Source organism: Penicillium argentinense (assembly GCF_028826775.1).
Source record: "Penicillium argentinense strain IBT 30761 chromosome Unknown utg000002l_segment0_segment0, whole genome shotgun sequence".
Classification (NCBI taxonomy): domain Eukaryota; kingdom Fungi; phylum Ascomycota; class Eurotiomycetes; order Eurotiales; family Aspergillaceae; genus Penicillium; species Penicillium argentinense.
Window position 1 is genome coordinate 967,669 of NW_026622661.1, and position 21,325 is coordinate 988,993.

The 21,325-nt window shown below is 49.6% G+C and overlaps 11 protein-coding genes across 11 annotated transcripts; 3 read left to right on the forward strand and 8 right to left on the reverse strand.

Moving 5' to 3' along the window:
* Positions 1 to 25: 25 nt before the first annotated feature.
* Positions 26 to 598, reverse strand: N7532_001231 (uncharacterized protein; the record flags this gene model as incomplete). The annotated part of the gene is made up of 1 exon (XM_056613725.1): positions 26 to 598. One exon carries the CDS (start codon positions 596 to 598, stop codon positions 26 to 28), a length of 573 nt encoding a protein of 190 aa, XP_056478766.1.
* Positions 599 to 1,342: 744 nt separating this feature from the next.
* Positions 1,343 to 2,438, forward strand: N7532_001232 (uncharacterized protein; the record flags this gene model as incomplete). Its single annotated transcript, XM_056613726.1, has 4 exons — positions 1,343 to 1,496; positions 1,604 to 1,782; positions 2,001 to 2,235; positions 2,278 to 2,438. 4 exons carry the CDS (start codon positions 1,343 to 1,345, stop codon positions 2,436 to 2,438), a joined length of 729 nt encoding a protein of 242 aa, XP_056478767.1.
* Positions 2,439 to 3,404: 966 nt separating this feature from the next.
* N7532_001233 (uncharacterized protein) lies at positions 3,405 to 4,554 on the reverse strand (the record flags this gene model as incomplete). Its single annotated transcript, XM_056613727.1, has 2 exons — positions 3,405 to 4,104; positions 4,319 to 4,554. The coding sequence occupies 2 exons, from the start codon at positions 4,552 to 4,554 to the stop codon at positions 3,405 to 3,407; spliced, it is 936 nt and encodes a 311-aa protein (XP_056478768.1).
* Positions 4,555 to 5,324: 770 nt separating this feature from the next.
* N7532_001234 (hemerythrin domain-containing protein) lies at positions 5,325 to 5,795 on the reverse strand (the record flags this gene model as incomplete). Its single annotated transcript, XM_056613728.1, has 1 exon — positions 5,325 to 5,795. One exon carries the CDS (start codon positions 5,793 to 5,795, stop codon positions 5,325 to 5,327), a length of 471 nt encoding a protein of 156 aa, XP_056478769.1.
* Positions 5,796 to 6,537: 742 nt separating this feature from the next.
* On the forward strand, positions 6,538 to 7,039 carry N7532_001235 (uncharacterized protein; the record flags this gene model as incomplete). Its single annotated transcript, XM_056613729.1, has 2 exons — positions 6,538 to 6,622; positions 6,675 to 7,039. 2 exons carry the CDS (start codon positions 6,538 to 6,540, stop codon positions 7,037 to 7,039), a joined length of 450 nt encoding a protein of 149 aa, XP_056478770.1.
* Positions 7,040 to 7,619: 580 nt separating this feature from the next.
* On the reverse strand, positions 7,620 to 8,703 carry N7532_001236 (NmrA/HSCARG family protein; the record flags this gene model as incomplete). Its single annotated transcript, XM_056613730.1, has 3 exons — positions 7,620 to 7,948; positions 8,008 to 8,419; positions 8,530 to 8,703. The coding sequence occupies 3 exons, from the start codon at positions 8,701 to 8,703 to the stop codon at positions 7,620 to 7,622; spliced, it is 915 nt and encodes a 304-aa protein (XP_056478771.1).
* Positions 8,704 to 9,288: 585 nt separating this feature from the next.
* On the reverse strand, positions 9,289 to 11,321 carry N7532_001237 (fungal specific transcription factor domain-containing protein; the record flags this gene model as incomplete). The annotated part of the gene is made up of 2 exons (XM_056613731.1): positions 9,289 to 10,855; positions 10,993 to 11,321. The coding sequence occupies 2 exons, from the start codon at positions 11,319 to 11,321 to the stop codon at positions 9,289 to 9,291; spliced, it is 1,896 nt and encodes a 631-aa protein (XP_056478772.1).
* A 3,362-nt stretch (positions 11,322 to 14,683) lies between these two features.
* Positions 14,684 to 15,505, reverse strand: N7532_001238 (uncharacterized protein; the record flags this gene model as incomplete). Its single annotated transcript, XM_056613732.1, has 1 exon — positions 14,684 to 15,505. One exon carries the CDS (start codon positions 15,503 to 15,505, stop codon positions 14,684 to 14,686), a length of 822 nt encoding a protein of 273 aa, XP_056478773.1.
* Positions 15,506 to 15,935: 430 nt separating this feature from the next.
* N7532_001239 (uncharacterized protein) lies at positions 15,936 to 17,394 on the forward strand (the record flags this gene model as incomplete). Its single annotated transcript, XM_056613733.1, has 4 exons — positions 15,936 to 15,978; positions 16,386 to 16,513; positions 16,666 to 16,896; positions 16,948 to 17,394. The coding sequence occupies 4 exons, from the start codon at positions 15,936 to 15,938 to the stop codon at positions 17,392 to 17,394; spliced, it is 849 nt and encodes a 282-aa protein (XP_056478774.1).
* Positions 17,395 to 17,760: 366 nt separating this feature from the next.
* On the reverse strand, positions 17,761 to 18,504 carry N7532_001240 (putative SNF7 family protein Fti1/Did2; the record flags this gene model as incomplete). The annotated part of the gene is made up of 2 exons (XM_056613734.1): positions 17,761 to 18,360; positions 18,460 to 18,504. 2 exons carry the CDS (start codon positions 18,502 to 18,504, stop codon positions 17,761 to 17,763), a joined length of 645 nt encoding a protein of 214 aa, XP_056478775.1.
* Positions 18,505 to 18,911: 407 nt separating this feature from the next.
* Positions 18,912 to 20,259, reverse strand: hacA (transcription factor HAC1; the record flags this gene model as incomplete). The annotated part of the gene is made up of 2 exons (XM_056613735.1): positions 18,912 to 20,001; positions 20,063 to 20,259. 2 exons carry the CDS (start codon positions 20,257 to 20,259, stop codon positions 18,912 to 18,914), a joined length of 1,287 nt encoding a protein of 428 aa, XP_056478776.1.
* Positions 20,260 to 21,325: the final 1,066 nt, after the last annotated feature.

The following is a 21,325-nucleotide window of genomic DNA, read 5'->3' on the forward strand; positions in this document are numbered from 1 at the left end:
GCTGTCGCGATAGGATATGGCTAGGCTAACTCTGGCACCGATCAAGTTCGGATACGTCTCGAGGGCCTTTCTCCATATATCGCGAGCTTTTTTCTCGGGGTTGGGCTCGCCCGTCTTTTCTGCGATTACTTTTCTGGGTCCAGGCGAGTTCGTCCAAAAACTGCTCCCATTTTGAATTCCCGGGCTTTTCAAAGGTCATTGCTTTTTCCATCAATGCAAATGCCCTTTTACCATCATCATCTTGTTTGGTGATGCGAAATCGTGCTCTATAGGCCAAGGCAGCGTCGCGGTGAATTTGGCTGAAAGGATGGTGAGGCCAAGACGAACAACCTGGATGCGCATCGCAAACACTGATAGCTCGCTCGTGGATTTCGATGGATTCTGTCAACAGCTCCTCCGTCTCTGTTTCATCACCTCCAGAAACCTTCGCGTCATCGCCTTCGCATATAATTAAGTAAAGAATTTGGGCCTTGTTGGAAAGATGTCGCGCGCGAAGTGGCGTTTCCCCAGTGAGCTCAATAGCTTTGTTGAAGTACTTCATCGCTTCTTCCTTGTCAACTTCCTGCTTTATCTGCTTATAACGCTCGAAATGCATCATTGCGACATCGCAGGCCCATTCGCAGATGCAGTGATTGTAAATAAAGGCCAATAAGGTAAGAGTTGTAGGTCGAGGCCGCATTATTCAGCGGCATAAAACTTACTGGTCAAACCGTCGGGCAAAGTGATTCCGTGGGCCGACCTAATGTCGCATTGGAAGTTCAATCGAATGATCATCAGGTTCACGTAATATGGAATCGGGCTTAAAATTCACCGCTTTCAAGGTTGTTTGATCGACGATTGGGTGCAAATAAAATGGCATCGTATCCATTCAAGACTCTGGGATTGCCTCGTAGGTACCAATGGCTTTTCGCGGTTTACTGGATCCTCGCCCCTTTATTTCTATCCCCCTTGTGATTCTTTTGCTTTCTTTTTTCCCGTCGATGCGACTCACTTCCCCGTCAAGACGTAAAGCAGACTCTTCCACACGCCCTTTATTCATCCATCCTTTGGGGTTACTGTTTACTAGTCACCTACTTACTCTCTAAGGATCGGTCTCGCAGGTTACAATGCTGGTATGCCGGAAGATTCTTATATTACCATTCTGTCGATCTGTCCTTTTCGATGCTGACAAGAGATATATGCAGAGTCAAACTGGAAGTAAAGCTCCACAGGCAGCGCCCCCAGTTGATGAATCTGGCGAGTTCCGGCGTGCGCAAACCACTTTCCGAGACTCGATTTCCAGAAAGCCTGAAGCCAAGTTTCCACCAGAGAAGGGTCGCTATCACCTATACGTCTCATACGCATGTCCATGGGGTATGATCTTCATCTCATCTTGCCCCTGACTCCTGCTGATGAAGACGTACTTTCAGCTCATCGAGCCTTGATTACCCGCAAGCTCAAGGGATTGGAGGATGCTGTGACTTTCACATCCGTGCACTGGCACATGGATGAATCTGGTTCGTTTCTTGAGTTCTGCACTTCTTATTCCTAAATATACATCGCCAAATGTGCTTGGTGATGACAATTTCAAACCGATTCGGAATCTTCTTGTTCAACTAAATAGGCTGGCGCTTCGCAACGGCACAAGATAGGGTTTCCGGTGAGAACACTCTGCAGGACCCTACACACCCACAGTTCACACGTCTGCGCGATCTATATCTTTCTATTGATCCAGAATACAATGGTCGGGTATCTGTGTCGGTTCTCTACGATACAAAGACCAAGCAGATTGTGAACAACGAGGTCAATTTTTCTCCATTAGCCTTTCTCTGATTCTTATCGACTGACACTGCATTGGAAGCGCAACAGAGTGCGGAAATCATGCGCATGTTCTACTACGAATTCGACGATATTGTTTCCGAAGAACATCGCAACCTTGATCTTTTCCTCCCTCCTTACGCCAAGCAATCGATGGCGCCAATGAATGGATCTACAATGATTTGAACAATGGTGTGTACAAGGCTGGTTTCGCCACGACACAGGCAGCTTACGAGAAGGCCATGTGGGCACTCTTCTCATCGCTTGATCGTATTGAGATCCACCTCGCATACAAAGAGTCAGGGTCAACCCCATTCTTTTTTGGCTCAAACGTCACGGAGACTGACATCAGGCTCTACACAACCCTGATTCGGTTCGACCCAGTCTATGTTCAGCATTTCAAGACGAATATCCGTGATATTTGCTCGGGGTACCCGAGTATCCACCGCTGAATGCGTACCCTATACTGGGACATCCCAGCGTTCCGGGAGACGACCGAGTTTGAGCACATCAAAAAGCACTACACCAAGAGTCATCCCCAGCTCAATCAGTTCCAAATCACATCCCTTGGACCCCTGCCTGATATCCTACCAAAGGATGAGGAAGTCAGGTCCGTTGCCGCTGTTGCGGATTTGAGATGACCCATGACAATAGAAACGTACATGTTGAAATACTTTCCAATGTAATTCAATATGACTTTCTATCGCAATGTTCGAACACATTCTGTAAAAATTCAAACATCATCTAAAATGTTACCCAAGACACATTTGCATAGGGAAAACTGTTCTATCTTCCACAGAATTCCGTCGGCTCTTTGCCTTACGACTTGCTCAACAAGTAATAGTACATGCAACTTGGCGATGCCAAAGTGCCAAGTATTTGCGCTGCATTGTTATGAAGTCCCACTCACTCAAAAAACATTGTAACTGACACGCTCATCATTGATACGATCTACCTGACAAATGCACCATATCTCGTTGCCGCTGAACCACCTTCAATCACCGCCGTAGAGTCCGGGTGAATAACCAACTAAAATAGCCTCGAAAGTGAAATTCTACATCCACTGAGACAAAACCGGAAACCGGGTTCTTCATAATTCAGCCTCTTCCACCTTTGACCCTATATCCACTCGACTCGTGGATCCTCACTGTTTCAGTCCGTCTACGTGAAACATACCACTGAAACTTGGGTCATCGAAGAACTTCTGCCAGTTATATGTACAATTAATAGTATTTATAAGTAGGTGTTGGGGCGTTGGTCTTTAACATAAATAGATTATGAGCTTCCTTCCTGGAGAGTTTCTAATCCAGCCTTGCCATCCTTCCAATGTCCTAAGAAGGTTTGCCCTACCCGACAAAGTGTATCTGGTGTATCCTGAACAAAAATTCCAGGATGTATCTATATTTCTGCTGTGATTGGGTAGTGCACCTCACCATTCCTATAAGCATACACCAGGGAACCGTACATTAACACATGGTTGATAGCAACAGAAGTGGTATAAACATTGTATTCCACTAATTATATGTAGCCAATTACATATTTGCGATCCCGTGATCGTATTCTCATATACCCAAGTGTATCAACCACAGGCACTGGAAACAACACATTTATCCCTGAACAAATGAAGAAGCTTTAGACACAAAGAAATCTCTGCCCTTGATGAAAGACACCAAGAAGCCCCACAAGACCCAGCTGCCCATTTGACCAGTACCGCCAGACCTTCCCACCGGAACCATCGCTACGATCCTATCACTGGGTGTATAGCTGGTTCGTTGACCAATGCCGGTAATTTCCGATTTGATATTGGATACAACAACGGAGGCCTGTTCGGCGATTCTGTAACCATCACGGCGAGGGAAGGTGGTGACGTCTCCAACCGCGTAGATGGCACTGTTTCCATCCGCACCAACAGCTGCTCTGACACGTAGCTGATCATCAACGTCAACCCAACCATCCTTGTCAAGGAAGGCAGAAGGAATGAATCCGTTATTTGGAAGTAAACCCGTCGCGGCTACATACAGATCCGCGGTGAGAACCTCCCCCGTGTCCAAAATCACGGTCCATACGTTCGATCCCAAATTCTGCTCTGCTTTTTCAACCTTCCGTGATGCCAGCAATTTGACGCCTTTCTCCTTCAGAATCCTTTCCGCTGCTGCGCCCGCTGCGTCTTTCAATCTAGGAAGGAGATGCGGGGTTGCTGACACAAGTGTGATTGACGGTGAACTGTCGTTCTTGCCAAGTAAAGCGTCGGAAAGCTCGCCAGCAAGTTCAACGCCGACAGTACCACCTCCTCCAACTATGATGGTCCTTGCATTTTGAATAGCTTTTTGGGAGTTTTGAATTTGGGAATGGATGTCGCCTGAACCAATGGATTTGAATGGTACTATCGCACTCCCTTGTCCGATCGTGGCAGGCGATCACAAGGTAATCGTAGGAAATCGACTACGGTGAATTTGCAGATTGCTCTACAGTCACCGTTTTTATCTGTGGGTCAATCGTTGTGACAGTGCCCAGGACAAACTCAAATGAACTTTCCGGATATTTCTTGAAGGTGTCTTGAATCGGGTAGAAGTACTGATCGGCCGAGAAAGCATCGGGCTTTACCACCACTCGAGGCGCGGCGATATGGAAGTAATAATCCTTGTGGGGATTGACAAGAACAATCTTCGCAGTTGGTATATGTTTCAGTACACCATGGCTAACTTTTATCCCGGCAACCGCAGCTCCAATCACCACAACGGTGATCTCAGATACCATGATTAGGATATTGGCTACCCAGATTCAAAGTGAAGCGTCACAGGACTTGATTGTCCCAGAAGAACTGCTCGCGAAGCTCGCACACGAACTGCTCTTGATTCAATTATCCAGTATTTATAGTTCCTGAAGATATTGCGAGTTTGCCATTTGTAATCAGAAATATAGTTGCCAAGCATCACTATGCTGCATGCCAACAAGGTCCACTAAAACGAGATATAAAATGCTTGAAAGGTTATAATTTCCTTGCTATATTACACAGAGATTGTCGGGTTCCGTCTTGCCTTACCTTGTTGGCTTGCATGGTGTCGCTCATTTCGGAGTATCGGCACTTTATGTGTCCTCCATGAACGATTTGAAGCCTGTGCTTATTAATTGATTCTTTTTTTATTTTCTTTTTTTGACGAAAGTTGGGCGAAGGGGGGATTTCTTTCCTGCATGAGTGAAGTAAGCGATCGAGGAGGCTCTTACGCACAGCCGAAAATGTCGGCATCGGTGCTTCATATCGGCGACATTAAACACCGGGCGCCGATATCTCCATCAAAAACTTACTTTATTGGCCACATTGAGAGGAGGCCGCAAGATTCCTTTGTTCATGTCCCACAACGAGAGAAAAGTTCGTTAGGTAGGAAGTGAATTTTTCTGTTAACAGGAGATGGGTGGATTAACAAACAGTACTGTATGAAATAAGCTCTCCCCGCGATAAGCTCTAAACCCTTTATCCTCTTGCACGCTGATCCTCTAGAAAAGAGGGCCTGAGAAAGGCCCCTGTTTTAGAATGGTAGGTTATCCATCTCCTCTAATGTCCAGTATTTTCGCATTGAATCCGCCCCTAGAGTGCGCTCTTCATCATCCAAATGTGTCCATAAGACCTCTCCAAACCCATCCATAATTCGCTTCATCTCAGGAAGGCGCAATTCTGTCGTTCCAGAAAGACACTCTTTCAGGTAATCCTCGAGACGGCTCATTCCGGCGTGGATGTTGTCATGCTGCTGCAGGAGCTCTACTTCGTCGTGGAATTGCGGCATTTTTTGGGCGAGATAGGGGAATAGATACTGCTCCTCTATCGAGTGATGTTTGCCCAGCTGTGAGCAGAAGTCGAGACCCATCATGATAAACCGTCGGATTGAGAGACCAGCTGGTCGCTTATTGTTGGAGCATGCAGCATAGAGCTGACCCCAGGAGTGACGAAAGTGGTTGTGGTATGTCGCTGCTTGAAGCCGTTCCTCTGTCCCATCTACCATAAGGCAGGGGAAGAGATGGCCCGTGATGATTAGCGGGTGGTTGAATAAGGAGCGATCGACGGACGAAATTATTGCACAAAATGAGGGTAGTGAGAATCACAATGTACCTCCAGTACATTAAGTTGGCTGTGAACGATCCGTATATTGAATAGTAGCTGTGACTACTAATAAGACTTACCAAGTTTCTCATCCGCTCCCCCAAACGATTGTACCGCTTGAACTCAGTTGGCGACAGCTTAGGCAATGCGTCCCCAGTAGCACATTCCTGGCCAATCGCATTCCGATTGGCTCTGCCCCTCGGTGATGATGTTACTCCACGGGTGTGCATATTCTTCTTTGAAGATTGAAACATTCGAAGCTGTTGAACGAGTGAACTGCCGAGAAGCTGAGATGTACCGCATGGAACAAACGACAAATTCAGTGATGAATGAGATCCGATTCCAACGTGAGAGGCTCCAATTATTTAGCCTGTTAGTTGGCAGATAATTAGAGAGACGTAGAAACGCGGTGAAAGTTACTAATCTAGATCGGGGTTGGGTGGTGAAATTACTCCGTTACCGACGCTGAATAAGTGCCTCGGTGCTGAAGTGGCGTTAATCCCGAGGGTCCAGTAGCTTGTCACTGGTAGTTTTAGGCAACTCAAACACCTTGTTTTGCTGCTTTTTATCTTTCCTCGTCGGATTCGACTTCGTTGTGATACTGAAAACGGCGTTTGTGTCATCATACGGTGCACACTCTCCAGATGCTACCTATTCCTCTTGTGCTATGCGGCAAAGCTCCGCGGGTGGCAATCGCGGTCAGAGACGGCCTCAGGCCAACGTATGAAGGTACATTGGGCATTTTTCTACCACGTTTATACGCCAATTTATCGGTTCACAGCGATACATATTGTTACCTCTGTGGAGGCGGGGATAGCTGACATTCCATCTCTTCTACTTGGAAATCGGCCGCAAGTGACGGATCCAGACAATCTCGGCTCTCAACGCTACGGTCGCCAACCGCTGGCCGTCATAATCGGAGGTGGATACAGCGATGCGGACTTTGCAGCTATGCGAGAGTCATGTCACGGCATCAGCACTGTCCCTTGGCTGCGTCATGCGATAACGACTAGCCCTCCTCCAAACAGCTCAAAGCCAATTCTTGGTCCCGAATACGGCAAGGAGATCGCCGAGAGAGTGACGCGTTGTTTACGAGATCTGGCCGATGATGGCAAGTTGAACAGTGACGGGGTGTACTATTTTTAAGTTCTCCATAAGAACGCATCGAGGACGTATACGTTAGGAAAAGGCCCCTATACTAATATATATATCAATCACAACACCATGCATTTCTTTCGCAAATCAGAGATCAAGTAGATGAACTTATATCGCATCCATCTATGTCATCGCTCTTCGTCATTATAAATATAATATTTTCTTGAGTGTAACAAATAATGTGGTAACATGCCAGAATGCAAAACTTAAACAGACTCGCTTACTATCATTACATTTGGAGTGAGGTGGCCAATTCACGGAAGCAACATAACCACGTACTAGCATTCGTCCCTATGACGACGTGGATGGAATTTTTCGTGGTGATGCAGCCGACTGCAACTACACCATCAGACGCGGCTTCACAAGCTGCGCTAAGCTATCAAAAAAGCCCTTGCGATTTATTGCTCTTTGAACGCTTTTTTGGTGGGCTTTTTGGCATGCCAGAGGTAAAATGATGTTACACAAAGGAAAAGCAATCAAAATCAAGAGAATAATGTAATTCGAAATAATCATTTATTGTTTATTGTCAAGACATTTGAATCCAAATCCTTTCAACACAAGTATAACTAACTTATTTCCAAGCGGAGACATTCTTCTTGACAAATTCTTCCCAAGTGGTAGGCTTAGAATCAAGAAGTTTCAGGCTTGGCTCAAGGGGCTCTCCCAGGTAATAACCGGGCTCCTCCACGAACAGCTGGTTCTCAAGATATTCATCTGCGACAGCAGGGGGAAGGGAAGCCTTGTACTGCTCAGCAGAAACCTGAACGAAGGAGGCCTTCTTGCCGGTAACACGAGAGAAGGTATCCACGATCTCCTGAGGGGTGTAGTACGCAGCAGCGGCCATAACCTGCTTGTTCTTCAGCTTACCAGCGTGCTTGAGGGCGACCTTGACAAAAAGGCCTAGGGAGGATCGGTTAGTCCTTTGCCGAGAGGAGATGGACGAGCAGAGAATGACATACCGGTATCCTGGGCGGCATCGAAGAGGGGGAACTTGGCGTTGTTACCAACAGGGTAGTAGAGTGTGTAGGAACCATCGTCGGAGCGGGCCAGCATCTGTGTGTAGTTGCTCATGTAGTAACCAGGAAGAACGAAGCTGCATCCAACTCCGGAGGCACGAATGTACTTCTCCACATTGGCCTTGCTGTCGAAATGGGGAACCTTGGTGAGGCGGCCCTTGGTCTCCTCCTTGACGTGGTGAAGGGAGGAGAAGATCAAGTGGGAGACACCAACGGCCTTGGAGACGTCGGCCACATTTTTGCCCTGGGAGTACTCAATGTCGGCATTCATGGTCTCCCAGTAGTTGGTGACGAGGAAGACGGTGTGGGAGCCCTTCAGGGCCTCAGTAAGGGACTCGAGAGAGCTAAGGTCGGCCTGGATGACCGGAGAGGGACAACGGTCAGCATATTGCTTTGATCTAAAGGGCATCACCGGAGCCGTTGCTCGCGACATGCGGAGATAGGGAGGCCACGGGAAATCCTTACGCTGACCACCTCGACGCCACGCTTGGCGAGGTCCTGGGCAGACTTCTTGGTGGTGTCGCGGGTGATGCCACGGATCTTGAATTCCTTAGAGAGCTGGGAATCCGCGAGGATGGCCTCGATGACGGACCCACCCTGGTTGCCGGTGGCACCGAAGACAGTGATGAGCTTGGACATGTTTTCGGGGGGCGGGGAGTTTTGGAAGATTGAGTGTTTTGGGCAATTGAGGGATATGAGAAGAAGCAGAAGCAAGTTAATGATGCTAATCTGTGACTTTGGATTGATGAGGCCGAAGGGAATGGGTTCAAGCGGCCTTTATTAGCGCCCGATTCCTCATTGAAAATGAACTCGGGCTTCCATTATGCTATATTTTGCTCTTACTGCTATGACTTGGTCCATGAGTAATCTCGGCGTCAACGGGAGGCCGATTGCCACTTCGGCGAGGGTCGGCCACCGAGCATACTTGGGCTCCCCACACGCGGCTTGGGCCAACTTGATAGGTCACATTCCGGCCAATGATTGACAGCCAATCGACGCCAGAACGGCAGTTCCCTTTGGATCAGCACGTGATCTTAGGCCGGGAGATCACGTCACGTGCGCGGGCTAATGTTGTTGAGGGTTGTTTCGACTGGTCCACAAGGGCGAGTGGGCATTACGTACTCATGTGTATTCATGACTATACAAAACTGGGTATCCGTACACGCTGAAGTAAGTCTTCATGTACTGGAATAGGGGTGATCAATTTTGGCACAGGTTCACAATTCACTTTAAACCCCACTGGGATAGGTCCATGTTGGACAACACATCTCTGAAAATATCCAGACCACTGGTTTTTTCAAGGGCTACTGACGTCAAATAATCATCCTCGAGGTTTGGAGGCAAATCCACATTGTTTGAGCTCGGTGGATTGGATTCGAGCTGAGATGTCAGTGCGGGGGCCTGTAGCTGGTCCCGAATCGAAGCAGCACGATTCATCAGACGTTCCAAAATTCGCATGACCAGACCCTCCTTTTGATAATCTGGCTGTTTCCATCGCTCGAAAACTTTCATCACGGCTGCCCATGCACGATCAGACAAAGGAGAGGTCGGACGTGCACAAAGCTCGGACAGAACAAAAGCAAACGATTGCCACTGCGCATGCCCTTGAAAGAGCCAACTCCATTGCTTTGTGTTTAAGTGAGTTTCCATCAGGTAGGCGAATTCGAGGACTTCAATAGCAGTTCTGACAAGTATATCACACTGGTCGGGCAACAAGTTGGAATCAAACCCCGGGGAATTCAGCAGCGAGAAATGAGAGATGAGCCACAATCGTGAAACGGCAACCCGTGCAATGGTTGCAACCACCCATTGGATAGGAATTTGGACGTCGCAATATTGGAGATAATGTAGATCAAGTCTCTTCCGAAGCTCGTCGATTGCCAGCTTGCGATTTTTGAAAAGGATTGCATGGTCATCCCCGGTCGAGTTTTTCATTTGCATGAGCCTGCAATGGGCCATCAAAATCTGGCAGCGGACTAAAGTAAGGGTCATTTCTGTAAAGCCGGTCCGTTCTTGCGGAGGCACTTCCAGCTCAGATGACCAATCGCTATCGTTGAGATTCAATGGCAGCTTTGTATCGCAATCGCTTTCCCGGATCTGGGGGCTCGTCGCCTGATATTCAGATGCTTGAATATCTAACAAATAAATATACCACCAGAGCCGCCGGCGCATTTCCGTCTCGAAGGGACTCAGCCCAAACTGACTGCCATCGCGATGGAGCCCCAGGCCTAGGCCAAGCCGAGTGATTAAGCCTATCATTGTCCAGACAAATTTCCCATTCTTGGGGTGACAAGCGCACGTCAAAAAGAGGACGGCCGCTTGCAAAACTATAAGCTTCTGGGTGTGAAGAAAACCGGCGCGCGACAGCGTCTGCTCAACAGCGAAGCGATATCGTTGGACCAGGGCGGCGTGGTCTTCTGAGAAGTACGTAAGGCATTGTTCTCGCGTTATGCTAGACACGGCGGCAAAATAGATGGCAAACGTCAAAGCCTCAGAGCCTCGGTCAAGCTGTTCTGGATCCATGCATGCCGTGTGAATGAGGCTTCTCAACACCGGCTTATGAACAATCTGAACTAATGGGGCAATATTTTGTTCGAAAATACCCAAAAGGGCATATGCACAGGTCGGAGTCGGGTGGTAGCTTCGCAAGGAATGAGCCTGAGCATAGTATCCAAATATGAACAGACTATTGCTGTCGAAAGATGGAGTCAAAGTAGGCGATGAAGGGTGCTCGTCTGATGAGAGGGACGGATTGGGCGAGGGAGCAGATTCAAAAAGGTCATTGAGTTCTCTTTGATCTTACAGTTGTATACACGCTCAGTAAGCTTCTTGTATGGCCAGGTTTATTCGCAAATCGAAAGCAAAACAGAAAGGCCAGAGCGACTTACCTGACTACCTAGATCTGTCAGAACGTCATTATTAACATACTGGGATTGTCCGCTGTTTCGATCTACGAATAGCTGGCCGAATTGACGTGTCAGGGTATTTGTCGCTGATGGTGAACTGGTGGCACCGAGCTCCTCATTATGAGTCTCAGTTTCCATCTCTGCATTGCACCTTCGAGAATCTAGAAAATGAGGCCTCCGGGGCGGTGATTCTAAATTGCGGCTACTACCTGGGCTCTGCTGAGCGACCAGTCTCTCCTGGTCGGGTTTTGAAGCGACGAAGAGAGCATTTGATGCGCTGAGCTTGTCGACTTGTCGTTCCAAGAAGCTCAATCGAGAAGACAGATCGGCTTTTTTTGGCTTTTTCGTCATATTTCAGGGCTTGCGACCAGGTGGCGGGAATGTGCACTCAACCCCAAGCCGAACGCAGTTCTCGCAGGGGGATACTTTGCTGCATTTGACCTTTCTTCGATGACAGTCATAACAACTACGAAGGGGGAAAACAGAACCATCTCCGTATAATGTTTGCGGATCAAGAATTTCGTCATGTTCTTTGTCAGGATGAGGAATCGATGTACTGGCTAGTACTGAAGATGTCCAAACAGAATAAGATGATTGATTGAAGGTTCCTCCGATCGGTTGAGCGATCTCAGGGGTCTTTATAGTTGAACTATGGCTTGTTATGACACCATACTAGGTGGAAATTGGGTGAACGATGAATAAGCCAATCCCGAAGGGTCCTAGTGGTATTTGACCACCCCCTCAGTTTGTCATTCTTCAACCATGTCGGCGAGTGGCTTGGGGAGGAAAAGAGGGTTAAGAGGGTTGAAGTTTGAGGATGGTTAGAACCGCGGCAGAAAATCCTCTCGGCAACTGCCCCACACTGTCCCGTTGCGTGCCCAAGCACCATTCTAGATGGCTGGAAGGTCACGACGTATTCGAATTGTCACTACTTTGGTACTGGGTCCGGAGTACTGAACCCCACCGGGCTACCAAGCCCCTGGTCCCCTTCTTCCAGCGGCTTTTTTTTGGAAAATATAGATAGTGTGGGGACGGGTGAATGCAATAGCGTTATTTGATATATTAATTAAATGTAGGCCAGCTCGTGTTTGATTTTCTAGTATCACAATAACGCAATCTCTGTCCACTCCCCAGCGGTATAGCGATTCTTCGACTTACATATCGAAGCACTGCCAGTCGAGAGTGAGACAAGAAGTGATTCAACTTAGCGACAAGGACCAAGAGTAGAAGCCAGTTTCTTCAGTACATTCTCGCAATTACTTTTGTTTATGGATCTGTGACTGGACCATCGGTGTCTAGTAAATCCACGGTAGTAGGTGTTAACGAACACGGGCTTTGATAGCCTTCCAAGGCTCCCTGTACTAGAATTTCAAAAGTTAGCAAGCGACAGTCTATGGGGTGGTTGTTTCGATAACGGGGAAAAAGCCTGCTCTCGCAGTGCAATACTGGTCGAGAACTGAAATCCCACCTGTCACAAAATCATAGAAGAGAAATGAGAATGTGAAGAGATTCCCCGGCCAGCCTCCGGTTGCCAACGCAAAGCCACCACGCCACAGTATACGCAGTTATATGCACCGTAGTTGGTTTTGGTTGCGAGCGAGAATAATCAGTCGCCATATGGCTTTCTTTTGTTGACAGAATTGGATTCTTCGTGAATCTTTGTTGCTGGAGCTCGGAAATGATCTCAGTGAGAATGCCAACGAAGTAAGCCAAAATGCCCACGACCAAGGACACCTTGGACAAAACTCCGAGCCAATCTTCAGACGCAGGGGCTGTGATGTCGCAGAATAAATACCAAAGAGGATTCGTTGAGTTGAAAACGGTATTGAAGAATCCGATGCCAATCCCAATCCAGCCGACAGCTCCTTTTCCGAAATAATGCATCGCCTGTTTACGCCACCGCCAAGGGAAATTGCCACGAGAATCTGGTAGTAGGGCCGGAGCTGTCCATTGAGAGCAACCGTCACGGGTAAGGGTGTGCTGTTGAATCGGGAAATAAGCCGAGAGGCCCGGCCGCCATGAAGAAAGGTGTATTGTCAAAGTGCATCTGCCAGGCAAAGCCCAATAAAGATGGATTTTCCAACGAGAGATATGGCTTTGACACGCAATATTATCGTGTAATTCCTTGTCGTTCGCCATTGTGGATGACGGATGAGGACTGAGTTGGAAGATAGACTGTTGGACGGAAGATTCACATATTATGTAAAGGGCTCTACCAGCAATGAAGGTCACTAAAAATTCACTTTCAGAATAACATGTAGCTAACTCAGCCAAACCCCAGGCGTTTCACAGAAGACGTCGGCTTCGTGGTTTCTTGGGGCACGGTGCTTGGCAAAGCACTTAAGACTTTGATTACTGTAGTGCCGCTCGGTCATAAAATTGATGCCAAGCACCGACCGCTTGATAATCTTCATTTCCAATTTTCTCGCATCATGTGCTACACCGTACGGAATCTTCCGTCTCATGTCTCTTGAGTGCACCCGAACATAAGTTTTATTCATATGTGCATAAACATCGCACGTAAGTACATAAAAAAATTAATTGCCCTGGCGAGTGTGGCAATGATTTCTGGTATAATCACGGGCGATCGACGATCATGCCTTAAGCCGTTTCTCAAATCGATCCCATTTCTGGATGGCCTTGGCTCTTTGCGCATGCGAATATGCCTGTACTTCCTCTGAACCTTGCCAAATCCGTGCTCGGATGATCTTTCTCTCTACGACCTTGCCCAGAGATTTGAGGAGCTTCCTGCGCAGGCCCCCCAAGGATACCCTACCAACCCATATACGCCTAGTCTCCTCGTTAGGATATCATAACTATATGTGAGAACAGCAAGGGGATTGATGTTTATTTAAATGTATCGGCGATGGGCTTTAATACAAGCCTACCCATACTTTTCCTTAACCTTTTTGCTAAATCCTTGCCACCGCCTGATTTCATAACATCCCTGGGCTAGCTGACCAAAGCCGTGATGCCGTGATACAAGGCGCCCGTAAATCCCTAAAAGATGTCAGGATAAATGCGACCGAGGCTGAGAAACAGGGTGATGAAAATACAAACGCGCACGAGAAAGGGAAAGGGCCAAACTGAATAGAGAGGACACTCACGGTTCTGGCAGCCTTCAACCTACTTCCAAAAGCAGTCACTCTTGGTTTATGTGGAACCGTATCGTCATGATATAGCCTTGGGGCAATGCAAACCACTTTGGCCAGGGTGAGGGTGATATCCGATTTCTTCCCTTCCACCACTGGCCAACCTATCTTGCCCTATTTCTTTTTTGAACTCCGAGACCTTTCCTCCTTGACTTCGAATTTGCATGCAACTCCACAAATTCTGATTTCTTTTCCCTTACCAATCAATGGCTTCCAATGTTGTCGTAATTGGGTCATACAGTACTCTGTGCGAGCAAAACGTCGACGACTATATTTGCGAATGGCTCTTATTTGCCTGATCATTCTGGTGCTCGGCGTGCAGAGATGACCATCCATTTTTGAGGGCAGGTTCTGTTTACTCCTGCATGCCTGTCGGCCTGGCATTAATGGATATCGAGAATTGCTAGAAGCGAAAAACAATATAGCACCAAGACTCTCCTCTTTTGCACTTCCCTTGATATAGGACGCAACTGACGCGACGTATAGAGAATTAAAGACACCCGCAAAATCTCCACTTTCAACATCCGCTCTCAAACCTTGGTCACTGATTCTAGCCGATGTTCAGGCTTTCAATGTATCCCATTTTAATGATGAGACCACGCCACCGTCCACGAGGATGTCATTGCCTGTTATAAACGATGACTCTGCACTAGCCAAGAATGACACAGCATTTACAATGTCCTGCGGCGTTCCAACGCGACCAACAGGGCTGAGAGTGATAAATTTCCCAGCTGGGCCATTGATTTCCTGGCGCCCCGAGCTTGTAGAGATGACTCCAGGACTAACAGAATTGACTCTCCCTCCAACGTTACCCCATGCTTTAGCTGAAGCCTGGACGCGTAGAACGTTTCCGCGTTTTGACAGACCGTAGGCCCGTGCGGGACCATGAGGATCGGCCCCGTCAATCTTTAAAGCGGCGTGATCTAACAATTGATTTCTAGGCGCTGTCGCGAGATGACACTCTAGCTCCGAGGGCAAGACTGACCCCATATGACCGGCCATACTCGCGATGCAGACCATGCTCGTTCCAGATTGCGCCACTTCTAGGAAAGCATCAAGAGCATTGGCAGTGCCGAGAAGATCTACTTCAAGGATCTTTTGCGCATAACCTGCGGACGGGGACAAGCCGGCTGTATGGATAACTGCTTCGATGGGTCCATGTGATGCAGCGGCCTGTGCAAAGCGGCTGACAGAATCATAGTTCGACACATCCACCTGGCTTATTTCAACCATGTAACCATCGTTTGTTAAGGATTGCTGGGCCGCAGAGAGAATTTCATTTGAGAAATCGGCAACAAATATTCTTCGACCAACACCAAGGCGGCGAGCTATAGGCAAACCCATACCTCCGCATCCAAGAATTGCAATGCTTTTGGTGGACATAATGAAGAATAGCTTTGTATTTCGAGGAGATCTTGCAGATAAGTAGGTTGAATAGGAACGCGATGCTTCGGTAGATGGGATTTCATCTAGCTTTATATGAAAGAGCTTGTCGCGAACTCGGAAAAATGTCAACCCTGGAAAGAACACCGAATTTGCTGGCACAGCCTAAAACAGCTAACTGATTCTGTAAAGACGAGTGGACCCTTTGACTGGCAATAAAATTTCTTCGTGGGTCCTATCGTGCCGATCCTCGACCTGAATCCGAATCCGAATACGAGTCCAAATCCCCAGCTGGAGGATGTATAATTAGTCCCCACCTCTATCGTACACTGAGTAAACTGGCTACCTTAAATGCAAAACTTTTGTTCTGCTTGACATCAGCCTGACTACGAACCCGAGTCCGAACCCGAATCCACATCGACATCGAAAAATGTGGGCTCGCCGTGGCGCCACCAGAGTGATACCGCATTCTGGTATCTGTTACCCGTCTGCCTAGCCGTTTTGTATGGTGAAACCAGGTATAAAAACCCGGCCCTCGTTCTCCCAGTTTCTAGAACGAGACAAATCTTGTTTTCCATTTCTCGCTACGACTGCGGTTGTCCAACCAAAAAAGCTCATCTCTTTATCCACCTATTGTATAGCAAGAGATTCGAATATCTCTTTACGAATTCCTTTCAACTTCAGCATTGAAGGCTTTTATCAAAGGAAATCATCCTTCGTTTCTTTTTTTACGCTTCCTCCTCTTTCACCAGGATGGCCACTCCTCCCGGATCCGAATCCAAGCCTCCCATGAGAGGGGGGCCTCGATGTTTCTACGACATTGAACTATATGATACCGCCTGATCGTGAAGGGTTAAACCAATCGACTCCGATCTACCAGAGGAGGAACGGCGCAATGCTCAACGCGAGGGTATCACGGATATAAGAGACGTTGCGATCAAAGATATTCGCGGCAAAGAACACGAATTCACTTTGGATGTTCAAGGCTTCCAATTTGTTAAACACCAAGTAGATGGGGTTACAGATTGGATGGACCGAACTCAAGTGAAACAAATCGTTCAACCTGCAACGGAGGATCTAATCAAGCGACTGTAAGTGCCACGCCTTATTTAGTAAAAAACAATACTCATCGCATTCCGTTTTCTGACCATGTTTTATAGGACGCACGATCTCTCACCCGGAACGGACTCACACCGTTCGAACACTTCCACCCAGCGCCCCCGGACGAACGATCGTGGGGCCCCAAATTGAGCGGCCAGGTCATTCAGAGAAAGATCGACTTCGAAGCTGGTGCGTCGACTATTCCGGCTGGTATCCCGATGGATATCGGGGCCTTGTATCGGTACAGTAATAAGAATGGCTTCGGGGCAATCCTTATGACCGAAAGTCCGGTGCTTAAAGATATGGTGTATGGCGCGACGGCATTTCGTCTCTGGTGCTAGGAGAACTCGGAGACGATCTTGCGAAAATGGCCTGATGTGAGAGACAACGGCCTGATCATTGTCACGTCGACCCATCGGACTCGCTTAGCGATGATGAACGCCTGGGCGGAACAAGAGAAGGAGATTTCGGTTGGATTCCGTGCTGGCGTCAGTGAGATTGGCGAAGTTGCTCCCTCATCGACTTGGTATATATCGCATGGAGAGGCAGGATGGGTCTCGACCGAGGCGAGCGAGCCGGATGATAGGAAGGTGGTCTTCTTTGCGGGCTTATATTTTAGGTATCGCCGGTTGGCGGCGATTCTGCCCCCGGCACATGCATTTAGGTCCGAGTCCGTGGAAAAGGCGAGATTTCGCGACGTTGACCCAGAAGCGAAAGAGTTCCGAGTTGTTGAGAAAGACGGTGATACTTCCTATGAGATGGTAGTTACCCGCGGAGGAGTGCGGTGAGACGGCGAATCTGCCGGAGGATGAAGATGACGATTTTTGATATCTCCTCGCAACTACACATTCCAATACAGTTTCAATCAAAGAATAATTGATCAGTCGAACACTCCAGTTCCATTCAACGCCTCGTAAACCTATCAAGACAAGCTGGCAAAGCAAAAAGAAAAAGAAAAGAAACGAAACGAACAATATCTGTGCAAGTGGCGTAACTTCGTAAAGCAAGCAAACTATAACCAACAAATAAGTCCGTCTATATAAGGCAAAGAGGACCGGATCAGCACTTCGAGGAAAGACGTAATAATGCGAGTGATGAGACTGGCCAGACAAGACAAGCCTAGACAGGGCAGTGGTGTATGCATGCATCCCAGTCTAATTAGCAGCTCTCAAAGCCCTCAGCCTCGCCCCAAGCCCATCCTCCACCTCCGCATCCGGCTTCACGGCCTGCTGATGCGCCTGCTCCTTCACCTCATTCTCCGGCGCCTTATCAGCCTCCAACGCAAGCCGCATATCAACCCCGGCGTCATCTGCAAGCTGCTCCATCATCCGATCAACCTCCGTTTCGCCCTCCGCCCCGTATTCCTGCATACTGACACCAGCCGCGACGTCCTCGATGGCGCTGGATGCAATCTTGAAGTCTTCGCTCCGCGCAAGGAAATTGTTCGCGTGCGAGACGAGGTGTTCGAGATTCACGCTTTTGCTGGCGGCATCCAGGCCGCGGGAGGCGAGGGCGAGGGTGCGTGAGGTGTCGCGGGTTGACTGGGCAGCTTTCAGCTCGTTGATGATCACGTCTGCGCGCGCGGCTTCGGATTTCAGCGTTACTTGGCGCCGTTTTTCGCGGACGGCGGAGGCGGCGTGGATGCGGGCGATTTGGAATTCGCGGGCTTTCATCGCCCGGTCGGCTTTGGCCTTTTCGGATTTGAAGGTTGCTTCGGCCCGGGCGGCCTCTTTCTTGAGACGGTTGGAGTGGAGCTGAGATTGGGGTTGTTAGTTTTACTATTGCCTATGGTGGGTGTTTGTATGGGTGGAGGTGGACACTCGGCGGGGAGTGAGGGGAGGCGAAGGGCTCACTTTGACATTCGTGCGGGCTTCGAAGATGGGATCTTTGCGGACCATGGTGGGCGGTTTGCGCGTAGCTGTGGATGGAGGGCGTCAAGGGAGTGTGCAAGAGGAGTGCGCGGAGTGTGTAAAAGGTCAAGTCGGGGTGGTGGCGAACATCGACCGCATTCGGTGGTTAGCGCCGATTCGGGCAATTTGTAGCAGCGGCAGCCTAACAAGGACATGAAGTATAAATGGACATATAGATCTCGTCGGAACTATATATCGGTACCTTACTGTCGAGATACTGGACATAAAATGCTGATACAGTTGTCTAATAGGAAGTGTGGTTCATCGATAATGCCCTTACTCTAGGTATATCGTCTACGTCTATACAGTCTACACTACTTGCAAGTCCAATCAATTATAGAAACGAGCCAGTCAATTTCTTGGGAAGCCGAAAAAGCTGAATACTGTAGTGTACATTAACCCAGTTGCTTGCCTAAGCGAGACAGTGTCTCGGGGGAACGCCAGGAACTCCGTGTCCGAACCATCTTTCCGTAACTGCGTCGCCGGCCGGATGTGTGATTGGAAATCCGCTGTCGGCGGCTGAGCCTTTCAATCGCCCACGCCATGGTCAACAACGACTCCCACCGCGGTCGGCCCTCCGGGGCGTCGGCCGACCGGGTCTGCGGAGAGAACTGCTCGCTAACCGCTAGCTGCAATGCTCTGCCCGTCGCATCGCGAAGTGGACGCGCCAAGGCTGGGCTGCACGCTAGCAGGCGGGCAAGCAGTCTCATCCGAAAGACCGGCCGGGTCGACACCTTCGAGGGCGACAGACTCGGGGTCGAAATCAACCAATGAATCAAAGGGAAAAGCTGAAAGGTCTCCTCCGTCGAGAGCGCCAAAGGCAAACCCGTCTTCAGGGAATGAAGGATTTGACTCAGCGGATGAATCACCGTGGAAGAGGCGGCGGAAATCATCGTCAGAAAGAGGAGCTGCAACGTCATTTGCAGTGTGAGACTCGCCCGCGAGGTCGAAGAGAGGGAGGGCGTGGCCTCCACTGCCTTCGAGGCTACCGACGGACACTGCAGGTCACACAACACCGCTGCAGGATGTTGTGTCGCGTCGGAAGCCTCAGCCAGCGTGGAGGGCTTGAGAGTCGGGGAGTAGTCGAGGGCCGAGGTGGCGGGGGTGGGGAAGGGAATGCGCTCCATGGGGAGTTCCTCGCCTTCCTGCTTGAAGAGAGTGGGTGTGAGCGTCGGAGATTCGGTGATGGGGGCCGGCGAGGCGGCCTTATTGGAGATGGGCGTGGTGCTGCGAGAGCCCCGGACGGAACCCCGGACTTCGGCGGACAGCTGGGCGACCTGTTGGGCCAGGCGGCTGTTCTCAACCTCCATCTGGGTGAGACGTTGCAGGAGGAACTGGTTCTGCTCCTCCATGCGGATCTTCTCGGTCTCGAGTTTCTCCATCTCTAGTCGCTTCCGCTCACGGGATGTTTGTGCGGCGGCGCGATTCCGGAGAACGCGCTCGATGCGGCGTTGCTCCTTCTCGTCATCTGTCTTGGCTCGTTTTCTGCATGGGTCAGGGTCAGTCGTCGTCCACCATAAACAAATACCAGCGCTGTCGAACATACCGTGGAGGGAGGTTGGTCTTGGGGGTGGGGAGTTCTTGACCCCAGGACTTGCGTTTCTTTGCTGGCTTCTTGTCGTCTTCCTCCTTGATCAGCTCCGGCTCCGGAGAGTCCAGTGAGGTGTCTGCGGGAGACACTGTCAACGGCAACTCCGGAGAGGGCGAGGCAGGGAGATCCATCGGGTTCATGGTGTCAGTCATGATGCCGGTGCCGTGTGGAGGAGATCAGGGAGATCAAGTCGGGGTTATCACGGTCGGACCATGAGTCAGCAAGTTGGCAGTCCTGTGAGTCACTCCAAAATAGAAGAGGCCAGGTGGTCTGATGGGAAGGACGGAAGCGGGCGTGGCGGATGTTTAAGTAGAGGCCAGGTGGCAGGAGCACCGCTGAGCCAGGGGGGGCCAAGGAGGGCCAAGGAGGGCAGGGGGGACTCCACCCATGTGCCCTGTCTCGCCCTCGGGCTGGCTGCCACTCACCTCACCACTTCCCACTCTTCCGCCCTCTTCCAAGGCGCATGTGGACCCCGTTTCAGCGCTCAGCCTCAGCCTCAGCTATGAATAGCAGTCCTCAAGGCCCCCTATTCGCAGCGATCGACTCCAGGACGTTGCCCACAATACACTTCTGTTGGCCTCGCACTCCACGCCAGATCCAGTCAACACTGTACGTACAGTCTGCAAGGCCACCATCATGACCCGGAGCATTCGCGATACATGGTACACATCATGGCGCAAATACGACGCATCATTGTCCCACCTCCACCCTTCCACATCCACGCCCAGAACCAAGTGGACCCACGGAAGAATGCCCCGGTCTATGTTCCCCCGTCCATTCAGGAGTCGTCGCCCCTGGAATGCAACTCCTGAAGGGGGTTCATTTCACAAGCGCAGCGCTACCCTCACCCACACTGCTGTACAGTGTACAGTACGACTGTTGACTGCTCTACAGTAGTACACAGGTACATACAAAATTCCACCGAAGCCCATCGAAGCCCAAGGTGAAACCGCCCCGCCCGATCGCTGGATCAGATCACTACGAGGATTGTCCCGCGTCCCCTGAACATCATCCACCCTACACTTTATTCATACATTGCTTTGTCGTGATCGATACTCGGTTTATCCCCTCTCCACTACCCACTTGGCCGTCCAGACCTGTACACTGCATTGCCTGCGCTCTGTCCGGAGGAGAGTGGCGCTTGGTCCGGCCCACCGGGGACTCGGTGGATGGGATTGGAATGGACTGGACTGGGCCATGCAGGGGCCGCGTCTGCGC